Source organism: Haliotis rubra, unplaced genomic scaffold, assembly GCF_003918875.1.
Source record: "Haliotis rubra isolate DU_JTF1 unplaced genomic scaffold, ASM391887v1 Scf198, whole genome shotgun sequence".
Taxonomy (NCBI): Eukaryota; Metazoa; Mollusca; class Gastropoda; order Lepetellida; family Haliotidae; genus Haliotis; species Haliotis rubra.
Window position 1 is genome coordinate 1,400,527 of NW_025765980.1, and position 19,014 is coordinate 1,419,540.

Sequence of the window (19,014 nt, forward strand, 5' to 3'; positions counted from 1 at the left end):
ACAAGCAGTTTCAGGGCTCCTTTTCATTATTTTTTTTTTTTGTAGCCTCAGTTAACCCTGTGTCTGTAATGGATGTTAATGTTTAGCACCATGGACTGTGTTTCCTCAGTTAATCCCGAGTCTGTTGTGGATCTCCAGCATCATGGACTGTTATTCCACAGGATGACTAAGGTGTGTTTATATATTCTGCAGGAGAACATCCTACGCCGAATCCACCTCCACATCGCCAACGACCACAGTGAGGATGACTGCACGGCACCCCACTGTCTACCACACCAGAAGTTTGCCATGTCGGTCTGCGACCAGGTGAGTGGCGCCATCTTCCAATAACCTTTGGATCCACCCTATCCCTTTTCCAAAATGAAGTCTTTGATGTACTCCTACAGTGTTTTGATCCAGGGCTTTCATTTTTACCAACAAGGCTGTAGCAAGGACCCAATCCCTATCAAACTTACTTTTACAAAAAAACACTGCTGTTCATATACTTTTTCAATGATTGCCTCTTATATTCTCCTACAATGAACAAATTCACATGAGTTGAGTCATATCATGTTACAAAATTTCCTGTATTGATCATTACACAACAAGGAGAGAAAACCCACTTTCACACATTTTGAATTGATTTTAAGTTAGTCATTGTTCAATGACCTCTTAGGTTGTGTTGCGAGGGAGGTAAACTGTGTAATAGTGTATACCTCCAGTCTGGAGCTGTCAAGTCAGGGGAGACTTACTTGTCAGTTTCCAATATTTCTCACCAGATGTCCCCGTAGGCTGTCCCCATTGATCAGCTTGCCGTCAATAAAGTTGACAGTTAGAATATCCCGAGGCTATTGGGTACAGCCGATAATGCTCAATGCTGCAGTGGTTTCTCCTGTGTAATTAATATCGATTGACCTAAATTGATTTCATATTACATACACAGATGTATCAATCAACAGAACAGCCCTGCAACAGCTTGCCACAAGACATTCACCGAGTTATATTGACGGTTGTTTGTCCTTCTGTTTTGTTGGTATTTTTCAGTTCCATCAATGTATGAATACACGATTAATATGACGTTAGCTTGATCATTCATTTGGCCTTTATTTGGATTATTGATTAGGTGCAAATTATTTTTGCAAAGCACATACCCTTAGGACATTTATAAGGAAATGTAATACTAATAGGAAACTTTACCTGTTTAATTAGCTGGAACAGGTCAGCGGTTATTTTTGTTTGCTTTTGTGTGAGAAAATATTTGGATGTAGGGATGGTGGCATAGGGAAATAGTACACACTCATTCTGTGCAGAAGATTCAAGTTTGGTTCCAATTGAGAATTGGTTCAGCGGATTTCACTGGACTAAAAAACTTTGAAAATTTAATAGCTTATTCTGATGAATGCAGACAAAACCAGTGTTCACCACAAAGAAATAATTTACTACAGCTTTGTAAGAAAAAGGCATAAAAACTAGCTCATTACACATGGCAATGGATTTTGAAGAAATGTCTCCTTTTCTGCAGATAATCAATTTGTCACAAACAATTGAGATAAAACATACTAGGCCTCGCCGTATTTGTATTTACCTTTGTCATCCTGAATGGTGAAGAGGTGTTTGTGCCCACTGTGAACAGCCTGTCTTAACACTTTGATGTTGCCATTAACAGATCGTGTGTCCATGTGGAGCAAGTTCCAAGCCCCACAACTTCCAGGAGATGGTGCACTATGTGACTGCCAATAATCTTGTGTAAGTACCACAGTTGTACCTTGGTACATACTTCATGTGAACTCTGATTACCTGTGTCAATAATACACCTATGTCAGTCTCCATCATTGATGTCATTAAGATAAGAATTTTAGATCTTTGAAAGATCATGTTTTCTTTAAGCTTTGATTTTATCTCATCTTTCCCATTTAAATATCATAAGTACGTGGAAGAATTGGTCGTTGTGTAAGATGAATCTCCTCCTCAGTAATCATGTTTATTTGTGGCTACAGGTCCCAGGCCCGCGTCATGCAGAAGAGTGGTGATATTCTCCACCCAGACAGGTTCGGTCTTCTACTGAGAAGTGCTGTTGCCATGGGCGACATTCGTGCATGTCCTGTAAGTATAAATTAAAGCAAACTAACATTTTTAATAAGTTTAAATGTAACATCATGATGGTACAATTAACAAAATAACTTTTAAAAGCATAGCTTTGATGATTGTTTTAATTTTACAGGGTAACTGTGGGAAAAGTGTCCAGATTCGAAGAACATTAAAGAGCTGCCCTGATGTCGGTGAGTTCTGGCTGAAATATCCGTATCTGGCTGAATATGCCATTGTCCGAAACTTGCTCATGTTATTCATCAATTCATAGGGGCGGTGGGGTAGCCTAATGGTTAAAGCGTTTGCCTTGTCACGCCGAAGACCTGGGTTCGAATCCCCACATGGGTACAATGTGTAAAGCCCATTCCTGGTGTCTCCCGAGGTGATGTTTGCTAAAAGCGGCATAAAACTAAACTCAGTCAGTCAGTCATCAATTCATACTCAGCAGCAGACATTGAGTACCCTGTGTGAGTAACCTGTGTGAGTAACCTCTGTGAGTACTCTGTAATGGAAACTAAATGATTATTGTTTGTAATATCTTTCAGGGACTATATCTTTTGTTTATACTGAGTTATTGCAACTATGTTCATACAATTTCAGTGAGTGTTGGACTAGTTTGGGACTCCGACCATCCAAGCATCGAGATGACAACTGAGGTAGCCCGAAACATTGGAACAACAATTATGTTGCAGGATGTAAGTGGATTGTTATATTCAACCTTTCTGTATCATGACAATTCCAATTTTTGTGTATTGTGGGTTTTTCTGCTTATTTATTTATCTATTTTTAACATGACACTGTTTCTGTGGGCAGGTGTTCCATTCTGTGCTACTGGACATGACTTCCCTTCCCAAGCTGCATCTGGTTGGTGTGGTGTGTTACTACGGCAAACATTACTCCACCTTCGTATTCCACAGCAAGCTGAAAGTGTGGATCTACTTTGATGATGCAACAGTCAAAGAGGTATGGTACAAATCCATTATCACCACATCGTGATTATTCATTGAAAATATATTACTAACTAATGAAGCATGCTTTGTTTGTAATACCAGGTGTAGTGATACGCTAAACACGGTCGTTTTCTGTTGCCAGATTGGTCCCAACTGGAGCCATGTTGTAGACAAGTGCATGCGAGGACGCTACCAGCCGTTGTTGCTGCTGTATGCCAACCCTGCTGCCACTCCTGTTCCCGTGGAGACCGCTATGAAGAAGAGAACCATGGCCGAAGGATACTCTTTCCCTGCATGTATGTACTACCTGTGTTTATTACTGAAACACTTTGTAGAATTCTTTGTGGAATACATAACCAGTGCCCCTTAGAGGATAGGGGTTTCAACACATCATCTGTTTGACTGTAAGAGCCGATTAATCTAATAACCCCAGTAGGATTCCAGGTTAGTATAGGTTCTCAGCAACCTAAGCCAGATTACCTGGCATGATAACATGTGAGACAAATATTTTCATGGTCATGATGATAGGAAAGTTCATGTTATGGATTTTGATTATTCATTTATGACAATTTCCCTTATATTCCACAGCTGCATATGACGATAGTGACAGCGGTTTGGACAGGACACATGAAAGCATTAAGAGTATGCCAGCAAGAAGGTCAAGGACACCAAATCCCGACCAACATGCAAACACTGATACAGGCAGACGGGCTGTGACTCCTGGACCAGAGAATTGGCAAAATGATGCATCCCGACCGTCTGGCAAGCAGATTCAAGCTGAACATAAACGCCAACCAAGTTTTTTGTATGCCATGTCGGGAAAACCTACAACCAACAATGCTCAGCCCATGGTAAATGGCAGCTACCATCCAGAGAGGGATATTCTGTATGGTGGACAGTCCTCCGGAAACCTTCAAACTCTTGAGGAGGATGGTGATGGCAACTACACTCTGTCCACAAAGGACCCATTCAGACGACCATCTCTCAACTTCGATCCCACCAACTTACCTGTCACACAGGCCATGGCGAGAGGGAATGAAGCCTTAAGGAAGGATAGCTTCAAGAAGGGAAAGGAGAGAGTCCGCAGTGATGTTGTAAGGTATCAAGTCTCTCCAACCAGTCAGCCCACTTCACTGGAATATCCCAGGGCCCATCCAAACACCATATCAAGTGGGGAAGATTCAGTCAGCATTAATTCTGACATTGTCAGCCCGAACCAGCACCGTGTAGTACGTCCAAAACCATCGTCACATACCTATGAGAACATTGAAAACATGTCGCACAGCCCAGTCCAGTCTGGTCTTGCAACACTGCCCAGAAAGAAGAAGCTAGTGACAGCAGAACAATATCGATCAGAATCAGAAATCAATGTCCTTAACAGACAGAACTCAATGGGGAACATTCACATCAAAGACCAAGTTAATAAGCCACTGAACAAAAAGGCAGTGCCTATTCCTGTGTCGATGCCTGTTATACCTAACTCAGCCAACATGAGGCAGGAGGGTCAGCAAGGAGATTGTGTAGACGGTGGACCACCTTGTCGAAGAGCTGCACCTCCTCCTCCGGGGCAACCTCAGCGACCTGTTCCCCCAGTTCCCAACCATGACAAGCAGGGCTCATCCAGCAAGACAACAGATGGTAAGAAAAGTAAGGTTAAGAAGTCTGCCAAAAATGGCGAGAAGAGAAAGAACAAGAAGAACAAAGATGGAGATTTTGTGGATGATCCAATCATGTATATTGAGCGAAGTATGGTTGAGAACATCCTTAAGCATCAAGGTGTCCAGAGACAGGGCTCTTCTGTCAGTAATGCTAGTTACACCAGTGGCAGCAGCATTGAGTCGGACAGTATGATCGGCAGACTTCTAGCAGGTCGGAATGGTGAGGGGAAAAAGGCCTTGAGTGTGGAGATTCCATATGACAATGTTTCCATAGGATCGTACAAAGATTCTGGTTATGGCAGCAGTGATAGGAACAGTTCCAGCTCAACCGGAAGTGAAACTGTTAATCCTTACTCCGTGTACTTCCTTTCTAGAGGCATGATAGTTCCGAATTCCATCAATAACCATCACCCAGCCTATGATCGCTCCCACAGCTTGAAGTCTAGTCCGAGTCCAGACAGTCATCATGATAACCCTATGTCCGAAGTTAGCAAGCAGGGTCCTCCAACAATGAATGGACAAATGGGAAGTGACCAACATCATCAGAAGCACCATGATCAGCTGCATGGCCGGCAGGTTCTGCATCCCATCAAGGAGAGGAGTTTTGAGGACACGCTTAGGTCATCGCCTGCTCCTTTCCAGGAAGCTACCAAAACTGTGGTTGAGGTGCGACGTCCTGGGCAGCCAGCATCATCATCCCCCAGCCCAGCTCCTTCGCCTCCTGAACCCCTACCGACCACTATGCAGAGGGAAGGTGAGTGTTGAAGACATCACTTAAAGTGACAAATCCCTTTCAATAATATAAGTATTGATAATAAAAATGATAATAATAGTTATGTCTGCCTTAAAGCCTGATTATGACTCATTTAGCTTATAATTCCAGAGCTTCTGTTCCGGGTTCATGTATTTAGACCCAATGATGAAATACAACACAAAACTGTTTACTGCTATAATTTCCATTCCATGATTCAATGTAGGTTCACAATATGTACTTCCAAGTTATATATTGCTATACATATTGCTGGTAGCCCTCTGTTTAACCTAACCTGTATATTCCAGCCGCTGTGTGCAGTGACCACTTCCTGATGTTGTGCCACAAGTCAGATGATCTGATGGATCAGTGCATCCTGTCTGAGACTGATGGGAAACTGGAGGAAGCTCAACGCTTCTGTGACAGCGCCTCTGGTGAGCAGCTTCCCGCTCTATGCATACACACGATTAACACGCTTGATATGCTTTTGTAATAATGTTTATTATAACAACAGCTGGTTGATAAATTATAGTTATTTTTAGTTCTGTTTGTCATGGCAGTATTCATAATGAAAGTAACTTGATGTTAACTATATATTTCACTTCAGAGTCAATGAACCTCCTCTTTTGAGAATATGAAGATCCTTTCATGTATAATGGACACATTTATGTATCTATTTGTTGTTTTATAGAAATGTAACCTGTAAACGGTCATAGAATCTTAGGGAAAGGTTATATAATTTGTGTCTACTTTTTAAAGGTTGCCTCCGTGAAGCGATGAATCAGAAAAATATCACCCACCAGTCACTAGTCTACGCACAAAGGAAGCATAACGCGTGTCTTCTGAAGGCCCGGAGTCTGGCACTCCGCATTAACTCAAGGGCCATGCAGGACAGGTCTGGTGACTCGCAATGCAACAGCAGGTATGTGGGAGTTAGTTCCCTTGGTCAAACTTTTCAAACACTCCAGGTACTCAAGAATATAGCTGGGATAACACTGTGGTTTAAGTGTTGTCCAAAGACCAACTTGACTCATCACATGAGTACATTTTTAGTATTCTCCAGCATGATGGCTGGTGCATATTGCTCAATAAGCATGAAACAAAACCAGTATTTGGTACAAATGAAACACAGTAATAAAGAAGACAAATTTTCCTTCTTTGTAATATTACATAATGATGAGGGGCGGAGGGGTAGTCTAGTGGTAAAAAGTGTTGGCTTGTCATGCCGAAGGCCCGGGTTCGATTTCCCCACATGGGTAATACAAGACAAATCTTATGGATGACAACTTCTTGGTTTATTTTTCATAACGTTTCTGGTCTAGTTCTTGCCCCTTCTTCAGCATTCACCTGAAGAAGGGGCAAGAACTAGCCCAGAAACGTTGTGAAAAATAAACCAAGAAGTTGTTATCCATAAGATTTGTCTTGTATTACTTCACCAACTTCTAAATGCCTTTGAAGAATCCCACATGGGTACACTGTGTGAAGCCCATTTCTCTGTCCCCTGCCATGATATTGCTGGAATATTGTTAAAAGCGGTGCAAAACCATACTCACTCACTCACATAGTGATGAGTCAAATGCAGTTGATTTTTATATACCTTGTATTGTGCTTCAGGGTGGCCATGAACAGCAGTGATTCGGACACGTCGAGTCAAGATGGCAGTTCAGTCAGGAGTAGCAGTTCCAGAGACAGACTACAGAAGTGTGCTCCAGGCTCTCTGAACCCTAGTTCCTCATCTCAGTCTCATCCTAATAAGGCTCACTTACGAACTGATAGTGGGTTGTCTCACCACGATAGACAGGGTAGCAGTTCCTCTCAACATCACCGGCAGAGCTCCTCCACGCATGTAGACGTCCCGCAGAAGGAGCTTCGGGAAGATGTGTATTCTCATCATCCAGTGACTCGGTCCAACTCGGATCAGTTCACCCATAACCATACCATGGTTCATTCTCACACAGACAGTAATCTCTCCGCAAAGTCAGCTTCCTCTCATGCTTCAAGTCAATTTTCTGGATCTCAAGAAAACATAGACATTTATGCGACCCTTCCCCGGAGGAAGAACAAGAAGCCTGTTGATCCTAAACCCAAAGACGCAGATGTGTACCAGTCGTATCTCAATAAGCAGAAATCTTTAAATTCAAATATTAGTGTTGACCACATGCGGACATCCTCTGGTTCCAGTACACCAAATTCTATGGATGGGCGGGAATCTGATTCGGGTAGCTCCACAGGTCGATCTAGCAAACTAAGCCAGTCAGAGATCAGAGATCTTCTGGAGAGGAAGTACATGAGAAGACAACAAGAACAGATCAACCAGAGATTTTCAAATTCTCATCGAGAAAGTTCATCTTCACAGCCTGTTAATGGAACACCAAGCTATCCACATCAACAACAGCTACACCAACAGCAACAGCAGCAACAACCAGCATCACACCAGCAGCTCCTCATACTACCCAGGAAGTGAGGAACAAGCCAGTGACAAGCCAGTCTACAGAGGTTGGTAGAAGTCAGCGACCTATGTGTCCTGCACATCTGAGGCCGGCTGACCGGTCCGGACAGTACACTGTCTTGAGGCAGTCTGGACCAGGGTCCCAGCAAGCAGGCAACAAACCAACTGTCCCTCAAAAGAATGTATCAATGAGTACCTCGAGAGGTCCATCCAATGGATTGCCACCCAAACCAACATCATCGTATGGCAGCCAATACCTGAATGTGCCGCAGCATCAGGGACGGCCGCTTGAACGAAGCGCCTCACAGCCTGACTGTCAGAAACTTGTAGATTCCTCGCTCGCTAGTAACCCAGGTACTTTACTAACTGACCCACAATGCATGTCTCACAGCAAGCACATTGCCCCAGTTTTTAAAAAAAGTCGTCCCAAGTCTTTTACAACCAAGGAAAATGTGTTCCAACACAAACTTATTGGAACACAATTGTAATATCCCAAATTGGAACACAATTTTCATATCCCTAATGGAAACATGATTCATCAGTGTCATTAAACCCCATACATGAAACCACATGATTTTGTCTTAAGGCAATGTGCTTGCTAGGTTTTGAATTATCAATATGTATAAGGATTGTAATAACAGTGTCTTCAGATTAATCCTAGTTTGTTTTGTCCTGTCTTGTCCATTCCAACATTAGTAATACTAGAACTTTCCACATCATCCTCTTTCATCCAGGGCATTTTATCTCCATTCTGAAGAACAACTGGGCTCTTTTTGTACGAGAATGGAGGTATAATTCACTGGAAAATTGAAGATGCTTTTACAATAGTTAATGACTTCTAACCATATTAACACTTTCTGAAAGCGGTGATACAGACTTTCCAAGCTAATACTTTCTTATCTTGGCATTAACCTCGGAGTACGAAGCTTAGGCTGATTGTCTTCTGTCTGTTCAGTGACTCTTCGCAATAGAGAGGCAGCAGTATTGTCTGAGTGAGCGTCTTTTACTGCTCGAGTGTGGTTCCCACTATTCAAGTGTTACTGTGCTTGCTTCTCCAGGTGGGCGTGGTCCCAGTAATTCCCGCCGTGGGCGGGGGGATCTCCATCCTCCCTCCTCATGGCCGGGACAGCTCTCCACAATGCGCCAAAATTCGGCAGTAAGTATTGTGTCCTGATAGATGGGTCACTGGTTATCTCCCTTGGTTTTGCATGTTGTCTTGTGTGTTATGCATGGCGTCAGATTTTCGATTTCTTTGGCCTGATTTCAGCCCTTGTTTGATTTGGCTCTGATATATTTTTATTTTATTGTCAGTGGTTTGTTGAATGTTAGAGTAGAGGTACACACTAGAAATGCATGTTTGTATTTTATTTTGATTGTAGTCTGTAGTTTTCCATTTTTGATGTCTTTTGAATAGCATGAAAAGTTGCATGTCTTTTTGTCAAGGAATCAAATTCTTAAAAATTATCATTTCATTATTTTGTACCTGAGTTTTTGTAAACATTTAATATTTTAGATGCTATACACATTTTAGTACTTGACCTATGACTGTGATTAATGGCAGTTCTGTTATTATTATTATTTTAAAAACTGAAAACAGTTTTGAATATCATCATCAAAATCCTTTCTTCATACTAATAACAGATTGTCTGAATGTTGCTGTGGTATCATCCAGTGCACACTTCCATCATGCTTTTCTCACTGACTTTTCCACCAGTTGTATGTAAACTAATCTTCTGTAGCCACTAACCACTGTAGTAAGCACTTACATTCGTCACAAGTTTCTGACCATCGAGCTGTGAGTGAAGGGACCTCTCTTTTCCTCACAATCTTTCCAGCACATTTTCACAAATGTGTGCAAGCTGGAATAACCTATTTTGTTGCTGCTTGGGTTCCCATTTGTCCATGTGAATTATTATAGTAATTATTGTTTCTCCTTTTATTGGTGAATATTTTTTCTTGAAGAGAAAAGGTACTTTTTAATTGAGTGAATGAGACATCTTTGCATGCAAATCACCTTATGAATCATGATGGTTGTTTTGTTGGTGAATATGGTGTATAAATTATTTACAACTTGTGAGTTGACATACATAATGTAGAATCATGTTGCTGCCTTTCTAATAACATTTTAGATGACAATTTCTTTGCTTTAACAGCTAGCAGTGCTTGAATGTTGTCCTTGACCTCCCTTGCAATTCCAGTTCCTCCGAAAGTATTAACGACCCACTAATGATCAGACATTTTAGAGACCCATCTGTGTTGGTGTTAACCTTGTCCCATGTTGTATTTCAGAGCCAGCCCGACTTGCGAAGTAACCAGCTGTTGATTAACGATACTTCCTATTGTGGTAGTGATAACTCGAGCGAGTTGGATGACGTAAAACCCAACGTCAGTGTCCGTGCTTTAGCATCCCGCTTTGAAACTGTGACTGTCGAGCCTCAGACCCGCAGACATCCTGTCCGCAAACAGAACTCTGATGCAGGGTACATTGCCCAGCGACAGAGAAGTAAATCAGAGTCAAACTCATCTGTCAAAAAACCCAAGTCTGTGTTGAAGAACAAGAAGGCAAAGAACAATTGGCCAAGAAAATCTGTGACTTTTTGTGAAGACATTGCACGAGTGGCAAATATTGAAAACTCCAACCTTGGTTATGAGTCTGCTGCTGAGACATCATCGCCAAGGTTACGTGTTGATGATAGGGCATATTATAGTGACGATGAAGATAGATATAGCCACAAACCAGGGTATGCAGACTCGGAGGTAGAAGACATGGACAGTTCTAACAGTGACGAGAGCCCTCCTGCAGGGGTGCCTGGAGACCAGTTATGTCACTTGTGCAGCAAGAGATGTGTTGTGGTTGGCAGCCAGTTCTGTGTTAACTGCCAGTTCTATATGAGCCGTATGATGCCCAACAGTCAATAATCTGTCCAATGTATATTTAATCATATCCCTCAGGCAGAGCATTTCTTTAACCCTTTCTTCCATGGGTAGAATATAAACATTGAAACGTCCCTTTTATACATTTTGTGCCAATGGTAATTTTTTGGCATTGTAGGGCAAGGTAAACAGTATTTATGAACGTACATCAAAATTTTTAATTTTCTCAGGGAGAAAAATTATTATGACATCATCCATCATCGTATACTTTTACCATTATGATGTATCTTAACAGAGAAAGGGTTAATGAATCTGAATCTATTTCGTCCAGTGGCGTTGATGCCAAGTGATGCCTTGTCCAATCTGTCCATTGATTCTATGCACTACTACGCTTTTATTGATGATGTGCTATGCACTCCTTGTTGCAAGTGATGTACCGGAGCTGCCTTTTGTAATTCCCTATATATTTGTAAAATGGGCTTTGGGATATTCATTTTGGATTTGGGAGTTTGATGTCAGCTTCTTCTGTTGCTGATGTATAAATGTTTACTTTATATGTCTTCACTCATATGATGGGGTTTGGACTCGATATGAAGAGAACAAATGATATTATTATTAAGTGTTGTCAATTCTTTGTCTGGTTAAACCAAAGATATGAACAATAGGAATGTTAATTGTATAGAATGTTGGCAATTTTTATGCCAAGCTTTCGTAAATTGTACAGATGTTTGTGAATTGTTTAGTGTGTGTTAAACACAATGATGTAAATACACAACTGTTGTGAATATAGGATGCCTTGACATGATCAGTGAGGTACGGAGCAGGGTTATTAGTGCGTGGGGGGATAACACACGTATCACGCGTCATTGGACTCCAAATATCTTCCACCGTATCAGCATCAGACAACTGCCATTTTCCCCCGTTTTGCTGTATATGGTACTGAGTACTATATCTGATACGTGTGTGATACAGTGATATCGCCCCGCACACTGAGATGTTAATGTACAGAGAGTTGTACTTAAACATCTAGTCAGCATCTAGTGTACAGCACTGTCTCATCACTTTTTATATTTTTATGAAAAATATACAACAGTGCTGGTAACATTGTTGAAGAGTTTTGTAATATCTCATATCATATTTTCCTTATGTTTTTTTCAGCCTGTTGAGACATCACTTGACACATTGGATCATTGTTCCCTAAGGCAGCATTCTTTTGAGGCTAATGCATGACTTGTTTATTTATTTTCAAAATATGTATACCAAATTTCATATCAGTCAGTTTTAATATGCTTCCATATCATTTTACATATTAAATCCATTAATAATTATAGGATTTATATCATGAAACTTTGGCACCTAAAGTAATGATTTTTAGGAAAGTGTGTTATGGAATGTCATGCAAGAGTATTTGTCAACAAACATTGAAAAACTAGATATCAAAGACTTTGTTTCAAATTCTTCCAAATTATGTCTGTGTTGGTGATAATGATTGTCATTTATTTACCCTTCCATTTGCTAATTCTCATGTTTATGTGATGTCTGAAGTAGATGTGAGCATTGGTTAGTGTAAGAGTAAATTTAAGATGGCATTTGATTTCTAGGAGTTAAAGGTTTATTGTTTATCCACCTACATATCCTTTTCAATTTTCATTTTTCGAGGTTTCATGAAAAGGATCACAATATGCTATGCCAAGACATTAGTCATGGTGGATAAAGAATTAAACTTTAACTAACCGAAAGATTTGATTTCATTTCTTGTAATAGATAGGTTTCTTAGGATACTAATAAGTTCTTTTTTGTCATATCAGCAAATTGTTTGTTAAATTAGAATGTATATTTTGTATCAAAGATTGTTGCCAGGAATGTGTGTAATTCTGCATTAAGAAATGTCACATCCAGCTTGCTTGTTCTCAGAGAGCTTTGCTTATATTGCTTTAAGTGTAAAATGGTACAAAATGCTGTTTTCTTTGGCAAAATGTTTCGTACCAGCTGTTTCTAAGGTACTGACTACTATAGAATGTTGTCTAGAATAAATATATGCTTTCTTGGGGATGGTGAGATAAAAAATGGATCTGATGATTTCTGTGACAGAAATGCACACAGTAACGTATCAAACTACTATTTATTCCATGACCATTGTGTTCGTGGATGACATTCCAGAAACATGTACTATGACCATTGATGACATCAATCGCAGGCTTATATCATGAAACAATATGAATAAAATAGTTTACAGAAATATATCAAATCTTTTGTTCTGATTTTCCTGACAAATTAGTTCACTGCTTCTAAAGGCATGTGATATGAAATGTTAACCCATCACTTGGACATTAGATGAGCTAGTGTCAATTTCAAGGTCTGCCATCAGGTGAACATAATCAATTATGACCAATTATTTGCGGACATGTTCAGGTTTTGTCATCAGCTTAACTACAGCCATTATTGTTTGGCAGTATGGGTGGTGTGTGTGGAAGTTTGGTGATCAGATGTACTAGATCCACTTTGTGTGGAAGGTTGGTCACCACATGTACTAGAGCCACTATGCTTTGCACGCTCCAAAAGATGTCTCCGTTCAGCTCATCTTACACAGCTCGATCTTCCCAAAACAGCAAAAACGTAAGATGTTAGAGCTTTTGAGAAAGCAGGGTCAGTTCTGTGGACATCAGGAACTGTACCACATTCAGTTCCTTCCAGCAAAAACTCAAAACGCATCACTTCGCAAAAGCCCACTAGTGATCAGGGCTCTTGAGCAATCTTTCTTGGAAAGGGCGTTATACAAATTTATTATTTATTTATTCTACTAACTGTGTGGAAGGTTTGTCCCCAGATGTACTAGAGCCACTATTGTGTGGAAGGTTGGTCACCAGATGCACTAGAGCCACTATTGTGTGGAAGGTTGGTCACCAGATGTACTAGAGCCACTATTGTGTGGAAGGTTGGTCACCAGATGTACTAGAGCTACTATTGTGTGGAAGGATTGGTCACCAGATGCACTAGAGCCACTATTGTGTGGAAGGTTGGTCACCAGATGTACTAGAGCTACTATTGTGTGGAAGGTTGGTCACCAGATGCACTAGAGCCACTATTGTGTGGAAGGTTGGTCATCAGATGTACTAGAGCCACTATTGTGTGGAAGGTTGGTCATCAGATGTACTAGAGCCACTATTGTGTGGAAGGTTGGTCATCAGATGTACTAGAGCCACTATTGTGTGGAAGGTTGGTCACCAGATGCACTAGAGCCACTATTGTGTGGAAGGTTGGTCACCAGATGTACTAGAGCTACTATTGTGTGGAAGGTTGGTCACCAGATGTACTAGAGCCACTATTGTGTGGAAGGTTGGTCATCAGATGCACTAGAGCCACTATTGTGTGGAAGGTTGGTCACCAGATGCACTAGAGCCACTATTGTGTGGAAGGTTGGTCATCAGATGTACTAGAGCCACTATTGTGTGGAAGGTTGGTCACCAGATGCACTAGAGCCACTATTGTGTGGAAGGTTGGTCACCAGATGCACTAGAGCCACTATTGTGTGGAAGGTTGGTCACCAGATGTACTAGAGCCACTATTGTGTGGAAGGTTGGTCACCAGATGCACTAGAGCCACTATTGTGTGGAAGGTTGGTCACCAGATGCACTAGAGCCACTATTGTGTGGAAGGTTGGTCATCAGATGTACTAGAGCCACTATTGTGTGGAAGGTTGGTCACCAGATGTACTAGAGCCACTATTGTGTGGAAGGTTGGTCACCAGATGCACTAGAGCCACTATTGTGTGGAAGGTTGGTCATCAGATGTACTAGAGCCACTATTGTGTGGAAGGTTGGTCATCCGATGTACTAGAGCCACTATTGTGTGGAAGGTTGGTCACCAGATGCACTAGAGCCACTATTGTGTGGAAGGTTGGTCACCAGATGCACTAGAGCCACTATTGTGTGGAAGGTTGGTCATCAGATGCACTAGAGCCACTATTGTGTGGAAGGTTGGTCACCAGATGCACTAGAGCCACTATTGTGTGGAAGGTTGGTCATCAGATGTACTAGAGCCACTATTGTGTGGAAGGTTGGTCACCAGATGTACTAGAGCCACTATTGTGTGGAAGGTTGGTCATCAGATGCACTAGAGCCACTATTGTGTGGAAGGTTGGTCATCAGATGTACTAGAGCCACTATTGTGTGGAAGGTTGGTCACCAGATGCACTAGAGCCACTATTGTGTGGAAGGTTGGTCACCAGATGTACTAGAGCTACTATTGTGTGGAAGGTTGGTCATCAGATGTACTAGAGCCACTATTGTGTGGAAGGTTGGTCACCAGATGTACTAGAGCCACTATTGTGTGGAAGGTTGGTCATCAGATGTACTAGAGCCACTATTGTGTGGAAGGTTGGTCATCAGATGTACTAGAGCCACTATTGTGTGGAAGGTTGGTCATCCGATGTACTAGAGCCACTATTGTGTGGAAGGTTGGTCACCAGATGCACTAGAGCCACTATTGTGTGGAAGGTTGGTCACCAGATGCTCTAGAGCCAGTATTGTGTGGAGGTTAGTCAGAGAAAGTACGAGAGCCATTATTTTGTGGAAGGTTGGTCATCTGATTACTGGAACCGTAATATAATTTCCATTTGCCTTGGTCATGTTGCTTATTGTTGTTGAAAGAGAAAGCTGGCAAATCTTGTTTACTCAAGAATGTCGCTATCGAAGTCCGTGGATAGTACTTCTCATGACTGCAACCTTGATGATTTGGTGCCATTAATATTCACATAGAAGAGTCACAGTCATATACGAAAATATACTGTCATGACCATTTAACAAAGCAGGAGAGGACAATATTTACTCAATAAAGAGGGTAAAGGGATGGCCAGCCCAAACGAAGGCAACGCAATTTACTGTGCAAATTGTTTTTCGTCTTTCAGGATGTTATGATCGTGGGTTCGAATCATAACCTCTCTCTTTTATGTTTGTTTGTGTACAATTATTGGGTTTAATTCCGGCGTGCGTATAGCGTCGCTTTACGCTCTCCTCCAACGTGACGCCGACACGCCATTGTAATGCTGAAGTACTGGAACATGTAACGGAACCATCCTGGTTCCCGGGCCTCTCATTAGTTATAGACTCTATATAAACTATTGAGAGGCCCGGGAACCAGGATGGCAACGGAACTCGCTCATCCGCCCTTTCAGTATACAAATCATACCAACAGATCGACTCAAAATTGGTGCCTTTAAAAGGTATAAGCAGTCGATATAGGCAGAGACCACATCTATTATATGGTCTCTGATACAGGCAACCCGGTTGGAGCATACAGTAAGTCAGACTACAAACATGCGCTACCAGTACCACCACAAACCAGAGACTTCGGTGATCTAAAGTGTGTGTGTGTATACATGTATATATAGTCGAATGTATAATAATGTTTTATTACACATGCAACATTTCACTTATATAATGAACTTCTTTAATATAATGAATTTCTTGACTGAATAACAAAGATATTCATAGAAATTTACAAACAGAGGACCGATATACATGGTACATGCTAAATATTAAAAGCAGATTGCATTTACACTTTTACGGCAGATTCACTTTTCATCATTGCTAATGATGGACAGCTACAAGAACACCCACAGTGTTGGAATAAAACGGGTATCAGGTTAATCAAAACACCAGTCTCGTATTTTACATATACTAGAGTGAACTGTGCACAGGTGCTCCACATCACTTATTCACTGTCCTTTTTAACGATGTCATCAACTAGGATGATTTCTTTTCCCCGTTTGACAACATGTCAATATTGATTGGCTGACTGACTGAGTTTGGTTTTACGCCGCTTTTAGCAATATTCCAGCAACATCACGGCGGAAGACACCAGAAATGGGCTTCCATGATGTCCATGGGGATTCGAACCCTGGTCTTGTCTAACCATTAGGCTGCTCCACCGCCCAGTATTGATTGAAGTTATTGAATGTCCATGATGTCCATACATGTCATTATACGTGTTTTGGATTTATTGAACTAATATCCCGTGTGTTATCTCCTAATCGAAAGTATAGAAGCACACGTTGAGACAACTGAACACCTTTTTAGAACACAACATCAGTGCAGTTGACATCTAGATATTATGTTGCATGCGATAGAATAACCGAGTTAACGGAAGGAAAATCTGAGCGTTGGGCCTTCTTCAAGTGACATTGCCATTAAAACGCAACAACAGCGGCATATTATTTCGCGTTCACAGATTATCGATTTTTTAGAAAAAGTTGATATTTGTTTGGCTATTTCACTGGTCAGTTCTTCTTTGGTTGCTCTCGGGTGGTCTTTTTCGTTGTTTCAGGTGGTCAGAATTGTATGATTTCGCTAGGCATCAATATCTTTTTCCCCACTCAACCGACTCCGCAGCTCGTAGCCTATCCGCGCTGTAGTAATATCTTTCAACGTGCTTGCATCGCCTTCGTTGATCCACATCAATGCCCCTATATATATTTGCTGCAACAACTCAGCGTTGTTCAGTGACCAAGACTTGAGATCCATATTATTGTTTCTTCTACGGCTCTGATTTTCCAATAAATATTTCGACATGTTATGTTGACATCGAACACTTCCCAGGTCTAAAGTAAACTACGGCTATGACTATCAAAGCTACCGCAAGGTGTAGTTCGTTACAAACCGTAGTTTAGTGTACTTCCCTTAGTCAGGTAGTATGCCCGTAGGGCGGTGGGGTAGCCTTGTGGTTAAAGCGTTCGCTCGTCACACCGAACACCAGGTTCGATTCCCCACATGGGTATAATGTGTGAAGCCCATTTCTGATGTCCCCGCCGTGATATTGCTGGATTATTGCTAAAAATTCCGAAAAGCTAAACTCACTAGTATGCGCGAACGCTTAAAAACTCATTCCCCCTGTAGATCCAGGTTTGATTCAAATATGTGGACATCACTGTATTGTCTCAATCCCATTTCCAGTGTCCACCATGTTTTTTTAAAAAAAAATATTGAAAGCGGCGAATAAAACTCCTACCAAACTATATACTCCTTTTGTTTAAATAAATAGTGTGTAAGCCTTTTCCCGTAACTGCGTTGGCGTGCTTCAAAACATTTTAATTACGGGAAACTCCGTCCGTGTAGTTGTGATACTTTGGTTACAACCGGAAGAGACTGCATATTTTTGTTATGACTCGGGGAGGGATATGGTTGTGTTGGAGGTGATAAGACGTCGTATGAACTGTGGAGGAGTGTCACTCGCCTGCAACACTGTACCCCAGTAGGTTGCTGAGTAACGACAGTCTAGGGAACTCGTCTACAACGGTGTCCTTACCTCATGATGTGAATGTGCCACGCACGGATGCATCGTTTTGGAAAAGAAATTACTTAATTAATGATTATACAATAAATCACCAAAGCTTGATAACACAAATATATACTCATGCCAATAATGGTTGGGTCCCCCCCACACACACACCTCCCCCCCACCACACCCTCTCCAATTAAAGATATTGAAGGGGGTGACAACCATTACATGGCATGAGTATAGATACCACTACCCATGTACTTTACGGTTCCGAAAAGATTCTAGAAAAAGAAACCAAGGAAACAGATGGATGACAGTATTCGATATTTTAACACACACACACACACACACACACACACACACACACACACACACACACACACACACACACACACACACACACACACACACACACACACACACACACACACTCTCTCTCTCTCTCTCTCTCTCTCTCTCTCTTTGTTTCTCATACTCCATTATCTGTCATGTGATCGGAATGTGTTCAGCGCGTCATCAAAAGCAAGTAAGTCAATGAGTAATATCTTCTGTTAAGCATTAAAACGTTCTCACTGCTCGCGGTGCGAATCACGACATTCTGTGGTCAAGCTACTGTTATTTAAAGTCCGCCGTCATATGACTGTATGTGGCATTAAACTACGTACAAACTAAAAACAACAAACATCTTCGGTTTGGGCAGATCCAAGAACAATCCTCGTAGATTTATGGTCCGCTTCTTTGACTTCTCTCGGGCGCAGAATCTTTCGGCGAACCATCAATATTTCACCTGTTTGAATGTAACTATGTTCCTTCGTCACCAGTGAATGCATACTGCCACAATAGGGTGTAATAATGTACGTTTTCAATCACTTAAGGAAATGATGCTGTGATTACTTTGCGTGATTTGAAAGAGTCCTACTCCGAGCAGGAACTGGTTGTGAACATCATTTACTGTTGGCTTTACTGTATGATTTAAAACATATACCTTTC

General features: G+C 41.4%; 1 protein-coding gene across 1 annotated transcript in view; it reads left to right on the top strand.

The window, feature by feature from the left end:
- The window catches only part of LOC124275061, a 39,802-nt gene extending 26,810 nt beyond the window's left edge, over positions 1-12,992 (top strand). The window contains exons 5-18 of the mRNA XM_046710533.1: positions 193-306; positions 1,646-1,725; positions 1,977-2,082; positions 2,201-2,258; positions 2,668-2,762; positions 2,881-3,030; positions 3,160-3,313; positions 3,606-5,429; positions 5,735-5,860; positions 6,186-6,348; positions 7,041-7,887; positions 7,986-8,229; positions 8,934-9,031; positions 10,165-12,992. Coding sequence (XP_046566489.1) covers positions 193-306; positions 1,646-1,725; positions 1,977-2,082; positions 2,201-2,258; positions 2,668-2,762; positions 2,881-3,030; positions 3,160-3,313; positions 3,606-5,429; positions 5,735-5,860; positions 6,186-6,348; positions 7,041-7,887; positions 7,986-8,229; positions 8,934-9,031; positions 10,165-10,794 — 4,689 coding nt within the window. The 3' untranslated portion in view covers positions 10,795-12,992. The remainder of the gene's footprint in view (positions 1-192; positions 307-1,645; positions 1,726-1,976; positions 2,083-2,200; positions 2,259-2,667; positions 2,763-2,880; positions 3,031-3,159; positions 3,314-3,605; positions 5,430-5,734; positions 5,861-6,185; positions 6,349-7,040; positions 7,888-7,985; positions 8,230-8,933; positions 9,032-10,164) is intronic.
- Positions 12,993-19,014: the final 6,022 nt, after the last annotated feature.